The sequence below is a fragment of the Ascaphus truei genome, chromosome 9 (assembly GCF_040206685.1).
Source record: "Ascaphus truei isolate aAscTru1 chromosome 9, aAscTru1.hap1, whole genome shotgun sequence".
In the NCBI taxonomy this organism is placed as follows: Eukaryota; Metazoa; Chordata; class Amphibia; order Anura; family Ascaphidae; genus Ascaphus; species Ascaphus truei.
Genome location: NC_134491.1, coordinates 28728862 through 28745883, shown reverse-complemented (window position 1 = coordinate 28745883; position 17022 = coordinate 28728862). Strand labels below are relative to the sequence as shown.

General features: G+C 38.0%; 1 protein-coding gene across 5 annotated transcripts; it reads left to right on the top strand.

Moving 5' to 3' along the window:
• The first annotated feature begins 701 nt into the window (after positions 1 to 701).
• On the top strand, positions 702 to 16079 carry LOC142502747 (carbohydrate sulfotransferase 9-like). Of its 5 annotated transcripts, none has more exons than XM_075614163.1 (4): positions 702 to 984; positions 4725 to 4973; positions 11907 to 12067; positions 14181 to 16079. In XM_075614163.1, exons 3-4 carry the CDS (start codon positions 11920 to 11922, stop codon positions 14999 to 15001), a joined length of 969 nt encoding a protein of 322 aa, XP_075470278.1. In that variant the 5' UTR covers positions 702 to 984; positions 4725 to 4973; positions 11907 to 11919; the 3' UTR covers positions 15002 to 16079. The 5 variants fall into 5 exon arrangements, with proteins under 5 accessions (XP_075470278.1, XP_075470281.1, XP_075470279.1 ...); XM_075614164.1 differs by having other exon boundaries at positions 703 to 984; positions 4725 to 4788; XM_075614161.1 differs by having other exon boundaries at positions 703 to 984; positions 4725 to 4866.
• The last annotated feature ends 943 nt before the right edge of the window (positions 16080 to 17022 follow it).

Below are 17022 nucleotides of genomic sequence, written 5' to 3'. Positions count from 1 at the left end.
TAATCACTTATTTTGCTTAGTAAACATGGACCAAAGACTCTGCCAGTGAATTGTAATATCTCTGTGGTGGTGGAAGCGAGTTAAGATATATTTGTGACAGTTAAGAGGAGATATTATTCATTTGAGGCAGCTTGCGGAGGTGAGAAGTGGATCAGCTAGATAGCTGTGTGTATTAACCCTTGTCATATATATAAGTCACCAGCTCACAGGCGTGCCTTTCGTGACACCGCCAATAACCATATTTTTTTACTGTCCCATTCCGATGTTTCTTTTCACACTCTATCTTTTTGATTGATCTAATCTAGCATTGGTTTGCAATGTGCATTTCTGGGGGCGTGGGGGTGGGGGAGGGGGTGGTTTTCTGTATATGGAACCCAAAGCAGTTTACCACTTGCATTGTATTGCAAAGATTGCTTTTCTAAGTTCTCCATTCTCCCATTCATGAACAGATGATGTACGAAGCAGGGTTGGAAAAGAGGGTAATTAATTTAACAAGTAATAGGTTCCATGGATTTATTTCTGTTCAGCAGGTGAATAAAATAAATGATTGTTTTTTTTTTTAAATACCTCCCAGGTGCAACCTTATACATTCTGGTTAGACCCACTGAATCTATGTAACAGAATGACAAATGTAGTTAATTAGTTGTGAAACATTCTGGCAAAAACTCATTGTTTGAATGACCTAATTATGTTGGCATTAAGCAATGGCCGATAATTGAACATTCAGGCATCTGGGCTCTTCCCACTGGAATGAGTATAAAAGGGTAATACAAGGAAGGCTTTTTGCTTTTTGTAACTCCTGGTAGAAAAAATATAACCATGATCATGTCTCATGAACACAAAGTATAGGTGTGGTGATTATAAAAACCAGTTGGAGCTGAAGGCTAAAGGTGGCGTGGAGCCAGGCACTATTTTGCAGTAGAACGAAAAGAATAGCATGGAAAAAAGTTAGAAGAGTGGGGAAAGCTGGACACGGTGTCTAAGGTAGGGAAAAGTATCAACTGTTACAGTACGGAGAGAAAGATCCAAGGCAATGATCAGCAAGAAAGAAAATGTAGATTTTCTGAATACTTAGGAAAAAAAATTAAAATCTACTTTTTTTAAGGAATTGATAAACATTATATGGTGATTGTACGAAAGAAATTAGGAGTGAGAAAAACTATATATCATATTTTATTACTTAAAACTGAACTACTTCATTGTAGTTTAAATGTAAATGCATTTTACTTAGCTTAATACTCTGGAACCTTTAGCTTACAAAAATACAATTGAATATGCATACAATAAATATATATATACACATATATTTATATTATTTTGGTTATATTGTTTTTTAATTAGTATTATTGGCATTGTTTAAGATGGTTTTCTAGTAGCTCTCAATATATGTTTCTTATTATTATTATTATTCAGAGGTAGTATTTAGAGCAGTTCATATTGCTTCTTTGGGCATATTTTTACATTCTCTGTATGCTTATGATGTAATGTGCTCTGTATATGGTTGGCATAATATAAAAAATAATATCATTAACAGTAGCAATAAAATCTATATAACACAATAGTTAAGTTAAATCAGATTAGTACTTTCAACAAAGTACAGGAGGAAAGTATATATAATTTTTTTCAATTTATATATATATATATATATATTCAGGTTGGGCTAAGGTCGTGAGTGGAGTACCTCAGGGATCGGTACTGGGACCCCTGCTTTTTAACTTGTTTATTAATGACCTTGAGGTTGGCATAGAGAGCAAAGTCTCCATCATTGCTGATGACACTAAATAAATTGTGTAACGTAGTAGAATCAAAGCAGGATGTAATTTCTTTCCAGAAGGAATTGGAGAGACTGGAAACTTGGGCAGGTAAATGGCAGATAAGGTTTAATACAGATAAATGTAAGGTTACGTATTTGGGAAACAAGAATAAACAGGCGACATACAAATTAAATGGGGGATAAATTAGGGGAATCCTTGATGGAAAAGGATTTAGGAGTACTTGTAAACAGCAGGCTAGTTAAATATGTAACTTTGTAACTATGCAACTATTAGAGAAAGTGAAATGGTAGAATTGGTCATGCACTGAAACCGAGGGGTAAGAGGCGCAGGGGGATTGCGGGGAAGTACTTCATGATGGAACGAGTGGTGTTTTTTTGGAATAGCCTCTCAGTGGTTGTAGAGGTTCATACAGTACGGGCATTAAAAAAATGCTTGAGATAGAGATAAAGCTATTCTAAAAGAAAGCCAGATTTGAATACTGTTGGGTCTGAGATTTTACAGCAGATAGGAAAATTGGCAGATTACAGATGTAGCACAAAGAAAAGTACCTCTCCCCACAGAGAGAGTATATAATATAGCCCGTAGCATGCACTCTCAGGACTGTCGGGTATAGGGGTAATGTAAGTGTGACTAGCACAAGAGAAACTTCTGTACGGAGTAAATATGTAAGGGAGTAACAAAAATACCCCTCGTATTATGAATCATAGTCATTGATAAGTTAAAAGAATAGTTTTATTATCATAGGAAAAGTAAAAACAATTGGGGCACTGTGTCCACACACACAGGAGAGAACAGAACAAAACAAATAAATACGCACACACACACATATCAACAGGACAAAACAAATACACACACACCAACAGGACAGAACAAATATATACACACACACACACACTCACTCACTGGACAGAACAAATGCACAAACACACAGGTCAGAACAAACACACACCAACAGGGCAGAACAAATACACACACCAACTGGACAGGAAAAATTCACACACACACACCAACAGAACAAAACAAATAGACACACACACAGGACAGAACACACACACCAACAGGATAGAACAAATACACACACTAACAGGACAGAACAAATACACACACACACACACCAACAGGACAGAATAAATACACACACACTGAGGAAGACTGTAAAGTTGAAACGTGCGTAGGGTTGTGTTGACCTGATGAAGGTCCCTCTGGGTGACTGAAACATTGGTAGCAGTGCCCTGTGATTCAATACAGTTTTTTTGTCCGAAGACTACATGCAGTGTGCTGTCTCTTTTTTTGCTGGACCCCAATCTGGTAAATATACAATATATATATATGACTTTGTATTGGTGACCATATTGATTTTTTTGTCCCAGTAACAAAACTGCATTATATATATATAATGCAGATTTGTTACTGGGACAAAAAAAAAATATATATAGGCTATACGATACCGTTTGAGCGAATATCAGAAAGGTCCCGTGTGGAGGACCGAAACGTTGGTTTATATGTCACACTAAATACAAATTTTTTTGACTACTTTCTGGAGTGCTGCCTCTGATATTCGCTCAAACGGTATCGTATAGCCTATTTGATTTATATAGGATTTGCACCCACCAATATCCCAATATCTACCTGACGGAGTGCCTTGTTCTTACTGGGACAAAAAAAAATCAATATGGTCACCAATACAAAGTCATGACACCATCTGCCGATTATGTGGTTGCTTTCTATTTATCAATATTGTGAGGCCGATCCCAGTGGCCATTTTGTGTCCCCCATACCAGTATTCTTGTTTAGTGGGTACACCAGCACATATCTCTGGAACACTTCCTCCCCCTACCCCTTCCAGTTTGGGTGCTGCGAATGACGAAAACGAACGAGCAGCTCAGTTTGTTGTATGAAATATGTTATTTATTTATTTATAAAATATTTTACCAGGAAGCAATACATTGAGAGTTACCTCTCGTTTTCAAGTATGTCCTGGGCACAGAGTTAAGACAAATAATACATGTTTACAAATACAGTTACATAATGAGCAGGGTATACATTATATACAAGACATTGCATGCACAGTTAAAGATAATTTGTATTATGGGCGTATGAAACAGTTACAGACCAGATTAAAATGTGAGACAGCCTTAGATTTGAAAGAACTTAGACTGGTGGTGGATGTGAGAGTCTCTGGTAGGTTGTTCCAGTTTTGGGGTGCACGGTAAGAGAAGGAGTCTGATCTTAGGTGATAGGTGCTGCATGTGGTAGGGGTGAGGAGCTTGTTCAGGTAGCTCTGCAGTGTTGTTAATCTAAGTAACTAAGATACATGTCTAAAAATCCCTGACTGAGTTATGTGTTTTCTTTATAAGTGTTTAAAGCATAATATTTAATTTGTGTATTTATTTAAAACAGTACAACATGTTGTATACAGTAAAATCAATCAACCATTGGTCGTGAAATAGTAGCTCTAGCACTGTGGTTAGTAGTAGATGGTATTAGTAATACAGCAATGGCATTTGGAAGGGCTAGCCTCTGGAAGGAGCAAAACGGACACAAATTCACCTAAAAATCGATTAGGGAAAGGAACAATAACAAATCCTTAAAATTATGAATATATGAATATTAACATACACTTTGAGAATTAACACAATTTTAATAACTTATTTAACAATATAAATACATATTTTAAATATAAAATAAATCAAATCAATTTAAATAATGAAGTTAAAATTGAATTGACGTTATTCCCCATGTTTGTTTTATGAGCAGACATTTCGTACAATACAGGTCTGTAATGACAGATGCTCATGTGGGCAGCCTGCTACTGCTATCAATCCTTATATTGGGAAATGGTAAACTGAAATGAAAGTTCCGAAATCACATTGAGACATTTTAAATTCAGATGCTTCTTTTTTATTATTAGTAGGATTTTAAGTTTGTTCTTCTCTTGTCAATATTTAGGGGGCAGGAGGACAGTGGCTGGCAAAAATAATTGTGCCCATGGATTGGCACGCCTGAAAAAAAGGTTCGTCACCCCCTGCTCTTGTAGCATTTAAAGTGTTGAAAAGAAGATAGTTGGACACTGCTCAAACCATAATAACAGGTAAAATAAAAGAAGCAAAGAAGAAACCTGGTGCACGGAGAAATGAATATATAGCAACAGAAAAAAGTGACAGAGGTCACAGGAGTCTCCTATAAATTGCAGTCAAGGTAAGGAAATTGGTACCAGACTCGTGTGAAAGATCAAGACATATGAAATATAAGTATAGATGAAACTAAGCCCTAAAAAGTGTCACGTTGAAGACACAACTATTTAGCTAGTCCTAATGCTCATATCATATTGAGATGTATCCTATGTAGGATAAAAGGTATCACTCCGGCTAAATAGACGAACGTATATGTCCTGATCACATAACACACAAGTGTGGTAAATACATAAAAAGATATAAGTATCCACAGTATGAACCAAATAGGTCCCAGGTGTAATAAATAACGTACTTGGGGATACCAATATCCACTGAAAGACTAATGTATAGAGTAAATCCACAAACAGATGTCATATAGCCAAAAAATATATAATAGTGACATCCACAAATAAAAAACAATAAACCTTTTAATATTTGAATAATTACGCCGAAAAACAAGTGATGTGCTGATAAAATAACAAAATACAAAATAAAGAGACGATGTGTATTAAAATACCCCTGTAAGGTGAGCGGGTGGGAGAGGGTAGCAACAAAAAGTAAGGGAACAAACACTGGGTGATAGTAATAATCACATCTGAATAGGTAAGTGAGATCCCTAATGTAGCTACAGGATCGCTAAATATCCCTGTTGGTGGAGTCAAAATAGAGCACAATATGACAGATCAAATATGAGCAGTAAACGTTGTGTATATATGCAATATAGGTCACCAAATCTGGTATGTATCGCATAGGCTTCTAAGTAACCACAGTAAATAATTGCAAAGTATACAACCGTGCTCTTTGTTGCTCCTAGTGCTCGATTGGCTACAATAGTATCCAGCAGGGATAGCTCTGCTCCACGATTGATCTCGCTCACGGACACCCACTAGTGACGTCACGCCCCAACGCGCGTTTCGTGTGACACTTCACACTTCATCAGGGGAGGAGGAGCTAATCTTGTGGATGTCTATGCCTGTTTTATACGTATGGCTGACAGAGAGGCTGGACCGGAGTGTCCAATCAATGTGCATGCTGCTGCTATGTGTTAGTCTCGCAGCCTGCGTGCACATCTAGGACTAATTGAAATACATAAGTGTAGAAGTTAAGGTACTTAATGTTGTGTGTGCTACCATATCAATATGCAGTAAAACATAAACAATAAAGTTGGAACATGAAACATGATAAAAGACATGAGCCCAATAAAGATCTTGGGTCTGTGACAGAAACATTAAAAGGCAAACACACACATAAAAATGAAAGGATGAAATAATAAAATAATAATAAATAAATCAAAATAACTAAATAAACTGAACACACACCTAAAAAACAATACATATATGTATATGAATATCACTGTATGGGAACTGGTGGTCATTTTACTAGTGATGTTCACCATATATACAGGTGAAAAAATGAAAAGCTAGTAGTGCATCCATTAGATGAACGGGGTATAGATGAAACCCTCGTTCATACCAAAAGGTGCAAGTGTCCCTAGGGTATGGATCCATCTACATTCCCTCTGTAACAGTTTGCGGTCCCAATCCCCTCATCTGGGGCCCCATGGTACATGTTCTATGCCCACAAAACTCAGAACAAGAGTATTTCCCCCGTGTTCGTTATTCACATGTCTGGCAACGGGTGTATCATGGTGGTTGCGTACTGAGCCCAGGTGCTCAAGAATCCTAATTTTAAGGGGTCTGTGGGTTTAACCAATGTATTGTTTTTTACATACGCAGGTGATCTGGTAAATTACACCCGTTGTCAGGCAATTAATGAACGTTTGATTTGAAAGGGACTCGTTCCACATGTACCAGAGAATTCCTTAGTGACTGTCATAGAAGAACATCCCTTACATCGGCCACAGGTGTAAAACCCTATAGATTTTGGACCCAGGTTTGAGAAATATTAAACGTATATGTTCAATGAATGGATCAAAGAATGCTCCTAGATTAATAGGTGCAGGGGTGGTGGTGTATAGAATATAATAATATCATAAACACTTACACAGCCTTGTGTAAGCACTATCGCGTAAGTGTCTCTTTTCTCTTCTCCTTCCTTCTTCTTTCTTCTTTCTTTCTTTTCCGTTCTATAGTTGTTCTTCTGCTTTCGTCCAAACGCACGTCCCTTCAATCTCTCAGTGAGGTTCAATCGTAAGATGTCACCCTCGGAGCAAGAAATAAATAAAATTGAAGTACAAATAGTACAAAGATATAACAGGTACTGTTCAGGTTGTTATAAACAATATATGCAGCAAATCCTGCAAGCACTCACACGGGCAAGTGTGAGTGCGGTCCTAGGGGGGGGTATCTTTATCCTCCTCCTACGTGAGAGTTCGCAAACGGAACTTTAATCCTCCACACAATAAGTCAATTGATGGGGAAAGGGAGAGAAATTATAAACAAAGCTAAAACAAAGATACTCACACGGCCACGTGTGAGCTCACACCGTGAATAGGTATCTTTGAAGCTCCTGCTTAGGAATCCAGCGCTGTTAGAAAATCTTGAAGAGCCTGCTAGCCCCCAAAAAAAGTCAAGCAAAATGTCCAATAAAAAACTTCAAATAAATTCCAATAAGGCACCAATTAGAAAGGGCCTTTGAAATAAATGTCTTGTTTAGAAATGTCCTTTATATCAATACGCAAGGCTCCGGGAGAGTCGTTAAAAGGTTGATTGTGTCTGTCACCAGAGCCACCCTGCAGAACTAGTTCTGAGTCATAGGAAGAGACCTCGGAAGCAGCAATGAACCTTAGTCACTATATAAGGTCGTTACGTTTTATTATATATTTATTTTCTCATTGCACTATATCCAGAGGGAGCGCCCGGGTACTTTTTCTTTGCTATAGGTTTTGGACCCAGCCATGTCCGCTCTCTCTTCCCCATGAAATGACTCTGAACCAGACGGTCCCTAAGATTACGTGAACGTCTACTCACCATATTAGGTGAGGACTTCAGGACCTGTGATAGGTCACTATCTTGGGTTAGGATGTGCCAATGTTTTTGAAGGCTCTGACGTATAAGTCCCCATTGTTCATTGAAAGTGCTGATGAATCTAATGGTATTCTCTGTAGGGCTACCAGTCTCTTGCTTATGTAAGAGGAGGTGGGGTCTATGTGTATGAAGTGCTTTTTGATAGGCTCTTTTGACTGTCCCTCTACTGTGTCCCCGTACCAGGAAACGATTAGTCATGTCAGCCGATTGTAGCTTGAATTCATTGATGCTTGAACAGTTATGTCGCAAGCGTAAAAACTGGCCCATAGCTATATTTGTGATCATATGTGGTGGGTGATGGCTTGTGGCCATAAGTAAACTGTTCGTCGAAGTCGGTTTACGAAATATCGTGCTTTCCAGTCTCCCGTCATCCCTTTTAGTTGTTGTTAAATCAAGGAAATCCGTGTGTTTATGATCACAATTGTACGTACTGTCAGGTTGATATCATTGATGTTAAGCTTATCAATGAAGTCTTTTAGCTGGTTGACTGTCCCATTCCATAATAGCAAGACGTCATCTATGTATCATACCCAAAGAAGAATCATATCCGTAAACATCTCATTGTTCTCCATGAACAACACTGCTTCCTCCCACCAGCCCAGATATAAATTGGCATAGGTGAGAGCGCAAGTGGTGCCCATGGCCGTACCTTGTAGCTGATGGTATGTTTGGTTATTAAAGATAAAGAAATTCTTAGTGAGTACAAAATCCAAAAGTTGGATAACTAATGTATTATGGGTTTCTGAATGGGTATCACGAGCTCGTAACAAGTGTGAGACCGCTTGAAGGCCCACCTGGTGTAAAATGCTCGTATATAAGCCTTCAACGTCAATCGTGACTAGTAATGTGTGTTGCTCCACACATACCCCATCAAGTCTTAAAAGGACATCCTTAGTGTCCTTCAAATGTGAAGGAAGTGAGCTTACAAACGTTCTAAGAAATTGATCCAAATAGACACAGCATTCGATGTTATGTTATTAATGCCAGACACTATTGGCCTGCCTGGCGGTGGATCTTTATTTTTATGCACCTTGGGCAGGTTGTAAAATGTGGCCAGAGTCGGATGTTTGATATACATAAAATTATATTCATTTTTGGATATCACCTTGTTCTCAAGTCCATTGTTCAAGATCTGTATAAGTTCATTTTGGAATTCTTGTTTCGGATCACAAGCAAGAATTTTGTAACATTTAGTATCTAAAAGGAGACGTAGTCCCTCTTTAACATATGCTTCTTTCTGTAATATGACGACATTGCCCCCCTTATCGGAGGGCTTTATGACAACGTGACACTTTTTAGGGCTTAGTTTCATCTATACTTATATTTCATATGTCTTGATCTTTCACACGAGTCTGGTACCAATTTCCTTACCTTGAGTGCAATTTATAGGAGACTCCTGTGACCTCTGTAACTTTTTTCTTTAGCATTTAAAGTGTTCCTACTTTTGTGTAAAAAAACGCAAGTTCTTTTGTGAATAATGCAAGTTTCATAGCCATCATAGCCTGCTGTTTTTCTATGTGCAACTGCAAACGGCGTGTTAAGAGTATTCAAATAAAACTATGTTATTAAGTTCCTGGAATTGCATATTTTTTTTATGGCAGGAGTTATTGGCTGTTGTCTGAAGGAAGTCAGATTTTTATTGTTACTTCCTTAACTGTCTGTCAGATGGCATCTTATCTTGTGTTATCTATCAAATAAGAGTACAGTGCTAAATCAGAAATGACAATATAGCAACCCTGCCTATTTTACATATGTTTTCTTTTACAGAATTTGAACCAGGCGATCCTCTGGAGCCAGACAATGCCACCTTTAGCTCTGGGCCCTCCCTCTTTGTTACCAAGATATAATTTTAGTTGCCAGTGTTTTTTCTCCCACAAGAGAAATAAAAAAGAGAAAGCTCTCATTAACCCCCAATGATGCCAGAGGGACCAGTAACACATTCCAATGGGGTTAAGCACATAGCCTTTTCTGTCTGTTTGGTCCAAAGCGGACAACTATAATTGAGGGGGACAAGACAAAAGTTTCTGAAAGGTGACATGGAGGTTAACAGGTGTAGTAAGACATATTTGAATGACTGCAAGTCACGTATTTCTAGAGCTTGAAAACCTCCCCCCAGGAATGGGATGTGTGATAGATTGATAGAGCAGAAGGACATACTGTATAGGTACACAGAGCTTTGTTAAATATAGGCTACTTACATGATGTTACCTAAATAGGTAACATCCATTAGTTTTCCGCAGTTTAACAGGTATCCACAAAGCTAATTTCATGCAAAACTAACTTAAGTTAGGCCTCTCATTTGCATAACATGGCGTTAGCCCGCTAACGTAGGGCTGACACCCCGAGACTAGCTGGCTGGAACGCCAGGTCATGTTAGCCATACTGTAGGCTAAGGAATGCAATGCAATATATACCTGGCATTTACCTTCCCAATAAAACATTTTTTTATTAGCACCTTCGAAGCCATTATGCATGCCTTCATGGTCGCTGTGGTTTCCAAAGGGTTAATAGACACGTCTTGATTAAAATGTTTGGCCTAGCCCAGAGTATTCACTTTGGCTTCCTATATTAATAAGGCAAAATATAGGAAGCCAAAGTGGCCCACTTTATAAGCCAGGATTGGGCCAAATCATTTTCTTCTACCCAGCATTCTGCTTCTAGCACCTAACGCCGGGTATAACCATGACGACTTAAGTTAACATAGCGTTAAGTCCGGCGTTAAGTTTAATGGACTGCTGGGGATATGTGTTGAGGTGTCCACACCTCTTTTGCATACCATTAGCACTATCATTCATTAAAGTTAAAAGCAGACTGTCTTAGCTTTACGATGGCACTTAACACCTTGTTAGGGAGCTTTAAAGATCCAAGTTAGCACTTAACGAGATGTTAACTTCAATTAATGTCTCGTTAAGTCAATAACGGAAATCTGATAATCCACCTCTTATAGTCTTATCTATGGAAGCCTGTGCTGCATAATTGGTTTCCATAACCTGCTTTCCATGTTCTAGTATTGAATCATTAACTGTTACCTTTTTCACCTTTATATACAGTACTGTATACCACAATGCACTTACAGACCCAATTTGTCACATACACACTTACCCGTGTGTGTGTGTGTGTGTGTGTGTGTGTGTGTGTGTGTGTGTGTGTGTGTGTGTGTGTGTGTGTGTGTGTGTGTGTGTGTGTGTGTGTGTGTAAGAAAGGGGTTAACAACAGCAATCCATTTATCACACTCCCCATCCCGCAGGACACCAAAAATGCGCACTCTCACCCCAAAACCATCACACTACACTCCAATTATGCTTACACCACCAGGATTACTTTAAGGATTTACACCTTAGATGTCCTTGGTCCCCCTTATACTAGGAAAATATGTCATTAAAACAAAAACCCAATTTAGCCAAATTTGGTCAATCTCTTCAAGAGGAAACAGGTCCAATTAGGGCTTAAATACAGTACTTACTACATTTACATTTAATAGTACAAAAGGTGTAAAGTGCTTATTACAGGAAAAAAGATTACAAAAACATACATAGATTCAGCCAGTTTATAAAATATATAGGAATAAAACAGAAAAACAAAATACGTTTCCAGCGACTAATATTAGATCCTTTAAGAGGCCAAGACGTTGAAATGATGAAATCCACGTGTATCACATACACATTGTTTTGTAGTCATCACCAATCACACTACAAACATGTTATTTAACAGTAAAATAAAACATAATTTGACAGTAATTACTTAAGGAATTACAGGGTCTTCGAGGAATATGCTGCTATAATGTAGGGGTTTCATCATACAGTATGCTATATTGGTTTCCTGTAGGTAATGTGTTGGGGGGGGGGGGTGCTCTAGGCACTAGTTCTGAACCAGTTACCCTTTTTTCTAAGCCGAGAACCTAATTACAAGAGCCAATCAAAAAGATGATTAGATATGTGGACTTTATCACATAATGCATCTCTAATTCACAGGGGCTGAGAGTATATGGTTAGAGACCATTTCCATCATTGCCACATTGGAACAACCAATATGCGGAGACTACCCAGCAAGCTATACATGTATCTGTTGCTGTCCGGCACACTGTTTATTCTTACATGTAACTTCCATTGGATACAACATCCTTGGGACACAGGTAAACATTAAAAAATTTACTTTTTGGCATTTTTTTTAAATAAAGGAGTGATAAAGTTCAATGTGTTATGGTAAGCACACCCAGTGCAAAAAAAACTTGCAATCTTTTTTCAAAAATGTACTGGAGGGCTGTTGAGGTGTGCAAAAAACAAAACAAACAAGATCAACACACATCCAAAATCTCTAAAAACAAAACAAAAAAACAACATATTATATCATTATTATCCCTTTATTATTGAATATATCATGCTTCATAAAAGCCTACAAATCTTTAATTATTTATAATGTTTAATTTATATTGGAGTTTTAGTTACATATTTTGGCCAAAGCATGATGAACTTGTCTACAGATAACATGCCTAGGCAACCCCAGATCAGGCAAGTCCCAACCTCCAATATTATTATTTTTTATCATGTCCTCTGAGTTGACTTCCTCCTGCCTCTCTCTTTCATTTCCACCGAGGAAAACTCTCTGGCTTGTAAATGTAAATAGACATGGTGTGGTCAGGCTGAAGACAGGAATGAGTCAAGAACCTACTAGGTCTGGATACACTGAATGCTGTCAGCACAGGAACAGAATTGAGCTTTCTGGGAAAAAACATGGTGATTTAGCTAATGATACAAGCCAGGATCAATACAGGCAAAAGACAGAAATGCCAGGAATCCGAATATGGGCAGGCAGCAAACAAAGAGACTATTATTCTTAATCCAAATTCTCACATTTTATGCATATTTTAGTTTATCCCAGCTCAGGTCTGACAAATATTATTGACAGAAAACAAATGGACAACATTTACTAAGCAGTGCTAATCCAAAACACACATTCCTGCGCCAAAATAAACTTTACGTCCATGAGGGTGTCTTATAACATAGCAGCACTAAGTAAATAGGGGTCATTATGTGTGTCATGTAACTCCTACTTAACAATGCCTATACCCATTCGCAATCGCTCACACAGTCAGGACAAAATTGAGGAAAGTATATTGCTGTAGCAGTGACTTAGAACAGGATCCAGAGTGGGATGGAAGGGTATTTGCCACATTCACCTCAACTGACAAAATGAAAATGTAGAGAAAGGTACATGATACATTGATGTCTACCCTTATTATTAATGTATAATATGACAAACAGATCCCTTTGTGTAGCACTGCAGTTTGCCCAGGCTCTTCACGAAACCGTCTTCTAGGGTTTAATTTGTAGAAAAGGACAGGCACATGTGTACACACACGAGGCACTCAGCCCTCAACCTTCAGAGGTTTATTTTTTCACAAGCCACTTAAACCATGAGTACACTGTGCCTTTAATAAAACAAAATCATACAATAAAAACCTAGTCCCTATAAGGAAACTAACTAAACTTTGCTGTTGCCCTTTGTAATGGCGTTGGCTAGCTAAACTGGTTCCCAGCCCCAAACATATACTATCCTATGCAACTAAACAGTCTTTTAATATTGCAGAGTCTTATGGATTGCTTATCTGTATTGTAGGGGATTCCTATCCCAGGGTCTCTGTGTAGCACAAACAGGAATGCCGGTTCCGGGGAGCAGGCTGTATCTAGCCCGTGGAAATCTTTATCCTGGGTAGGGGTCCCAGAAGCCATGCTTCCTTCAGGGCTGGGGAACCAGAACAGCCAGGGTCCTTCCTGGCTTGGAGAAAATCAATCTCCCCCTTGCTGGGGAAAAGCAGTGTCTCTTGTGCAGGGTACTTCCTGCCTTTTTAAACCTTCACTTAGGAGAGTTGTCTTAATTAGTACCATTTGCAGCAAGCTCCCATAGAGGAATTTAACCACCTGTACACTGGAACCTATCCACTCCGATAGCTCTCTAGTCCATAAGGACAGTGACTCCATCACAATAATAATACAGTTTTGGAGCTTGGTGTATATATGGCACCCAATGAAAGTTTATTTTACACAAGTGCATCAAACATCCGCTTCTGGTTGCCTCTACTTGGATGGACAAATAGAGTCAACCTACAGTATGCCAGATTTGTGTTTTTAACACGTTCCTGTATATTTTGGTTTAGCCACATGTTTGTATTATACAATACTAATCAATACTAATAAAACTTAAGTTACAAAAAAATCTAATCAGAAATATTATGGGTTTTTTTGCAGTTCCCATAAAAATCTCCACTGTGCAAAATCATCGGAAAAATATATTGAAATCTGTCTGCTTGAAAAACAACCTCAACAACTCGGGAGGTCAGATTAGTAACTTTGTTGCTCATCGTTTGTTTGTAGAGCATAACCATAAATTTATATTCTGTGAAGTGCCAAAGGTTGGTTGCTCCAACTGGAAAAGGATAATTCTTCTCCTGCAAATGAATCTTGGCATTGAAGCAAATGTCTTGAAGCATGACGATGTACACACTACAACGTTATTGAAGAGATTAAGTGACTACCCTCCTAAAAGGCAAAGAGACATGCTAAATAATTACACGAAAGTGATGTTTACCCGTGATCCTTTGCAGAGACTTGTTTCCGCATATAGAGATAAGCTCCTTCACTCTGAACCTTATTATAGTATAACATTTGCAAATATTATCAAGTCAAAAGTCAGAAAAACCCAAGATTTTAAAGAGAATGTTACTTTTGAAGAGTTTATTCGCTATATCCTTCAAGAAAACCCACAGGACAGGGATATTCATTGGATGCCCATGTTTCAGCTTTGTCATCCATGCAACATTAAGTATGACATTTTGGGCAAGTTTGAAACCATGAAACAGGATGCCGATCATGTTCTGAAAACTATTGCAGCCCCAAAGGCCCTGACATACCCCAGTATTAGGCATTATTCCAATGAATCTAGGACCAATGAAAACACAACCAGCGAGTACTTCAGAAACCTGACCACTACGCTAGAGCTACTTGGACGTCTTGTAGACATTTACAGACTCGACTTCTCCATGTTTGAGTACAGTCCTATAGATTTGTGACTGAAAAACACAATGCAGCAGAGTTTCCCAAGTGAGATACAGTACTGAGTAGGACTCTTACTCACAGATTTCTTAGTGTAGTCTCTTGCATTTATTAGAGAGTAGTACAGATAAAAAGTCTGTATGGGACCTGAGTGTATTCAGCACTGCTCTCCAATAAATGGAAGAGACAGCCCTAAGTGTGAGTAGAGTCCTACTTGGTATCTCACTTGGGAAACTGCTGCATTGTTTTTTCAGTCTGTCTTGTGCTGGCCACACAGAGTTTTTTTTCCACCTTCTTTGATTTCCTCAACATATGTTATTCTGACTATAGATTTCGGAGCCACTAATATAATATTGGTAGGAGATGAATTCACAATGAACTTTTATCTTTAAGGATGTACATGAAAATAAATTTTAAAGGTATTTTTAGTAATACAATAGCATTGGGGAACAGCAACATTCAAACAACGATATCTGAGTAACTGTGATATACATTAAATTTGTCTATATTAATTACATAATGCTTTATAAAACCATCAGAAGAGCCATATTGGTTGTAGTTTGGAAATTTGGCATAGAAGAGCTTTTGAATCATACAGTATAGGAGATGGTTCAAACACCAATGCCGTGTATCGAACTGGATCCAGCATTACCTGTCATTCAAGTCCATTTGCTAGAGTTTGATATTCCTACCCATAGCACCATACTCGTATCAGCACCGTTCAAATAAATATTTTTATACCAAAAAGTATGCCAGATTTTTCATTGTGTTTATTCATTATTAGACTATTATTGGGCAACACCTGCCAAGCAACAGGGAAAGGTATGTTAAAGTAATTCCATATCACTTAATTGTACTGTAATGGATATTTAAATCTATTAGCCAAACAACTCTACTGTTCTACCCAGGATTAACAAAGGTAACAAAAGAAAAAGTAAGAGAGAAATTAGCAAATAAAAAAGGATAGTTGCATAACGAGAAGAAAGAAAGGTTGGGTCGCACAGAATGTGTAAGTAGTAAGTAAGTGAAGTTTAAACAATAAATGTTGAGGCATACAGATGGGAGAGCTAAGAAATAAAGCTGCAAATTGGTGAGAAACAGTTATAGATAAGATATAATAAATTGTACGGCAAACGCGTTTAACATTTGTAATTAATATGAAAATGTGAAATTAGGTGCCTTATTTTAGTGTTTTAATTGTGTTCATTTTTATATTTATAAAATTGGATCTGAAAGCAACTGCAACAGGCTTTCAACTATAGTAAAACTGTATTCCAACTTGGGTATAACACAATATATGACCACCCTCCCCCCAAACCCCCCCCCCCCCGCCACAGGGTTTTCTGAAAGAATAGTTACCCCTAGAAGAAGGTGCACACACACTTATTTTGAAAATATTACAAAAAAAATAGAGCAAAAATAGTGATTTTATTACAAATATATACAGTTTAAAATGATGAAAAAACACGCAGCCGGAAATGAAGAATAGTAACCAGGATACATTGTAAATAACAAATACAGTTCTTCATTGCTTATAGTTTGATACTGTCTATGAAATAATGGCTTGGGTATCAATGAAAATTAGGTATTAGCTTTATCTTAAATGTAGATCTCTTTCCATCTCCATAAAGTGCTAATGCATATAGTATCCCAGAAGTTGTCTTGAGAAGGTTACTCCAACCTCTGAATAAAGTTCAAAACATTTGCATATTCCATAAGCAAAATTCAAATATCTATATATAGCACAGATTGAAACCCCCTGAGGAAGTGAGATACCTTCACAAAACGCGTAAGGGACATTTTGTGAATCAGCGAATCAGTGATGGTCTGGGTTTCCCCGATGGCCATCTTGGAAGTGACGTCATCTCTGAGGGGACGTGCTGAGGTGTGTAAGATCGGATGAGAGAGGACAAGCACCCAAGATACACAGGTATGGAGCACAGTGTGTGCGGCTGGTCTGCAGAGGTCAGTAGGATAGACCTGATCGGGTTATATATGTTTCTAGTAGAAAGCATAAATGTGGGTGCAGTTGTTCACT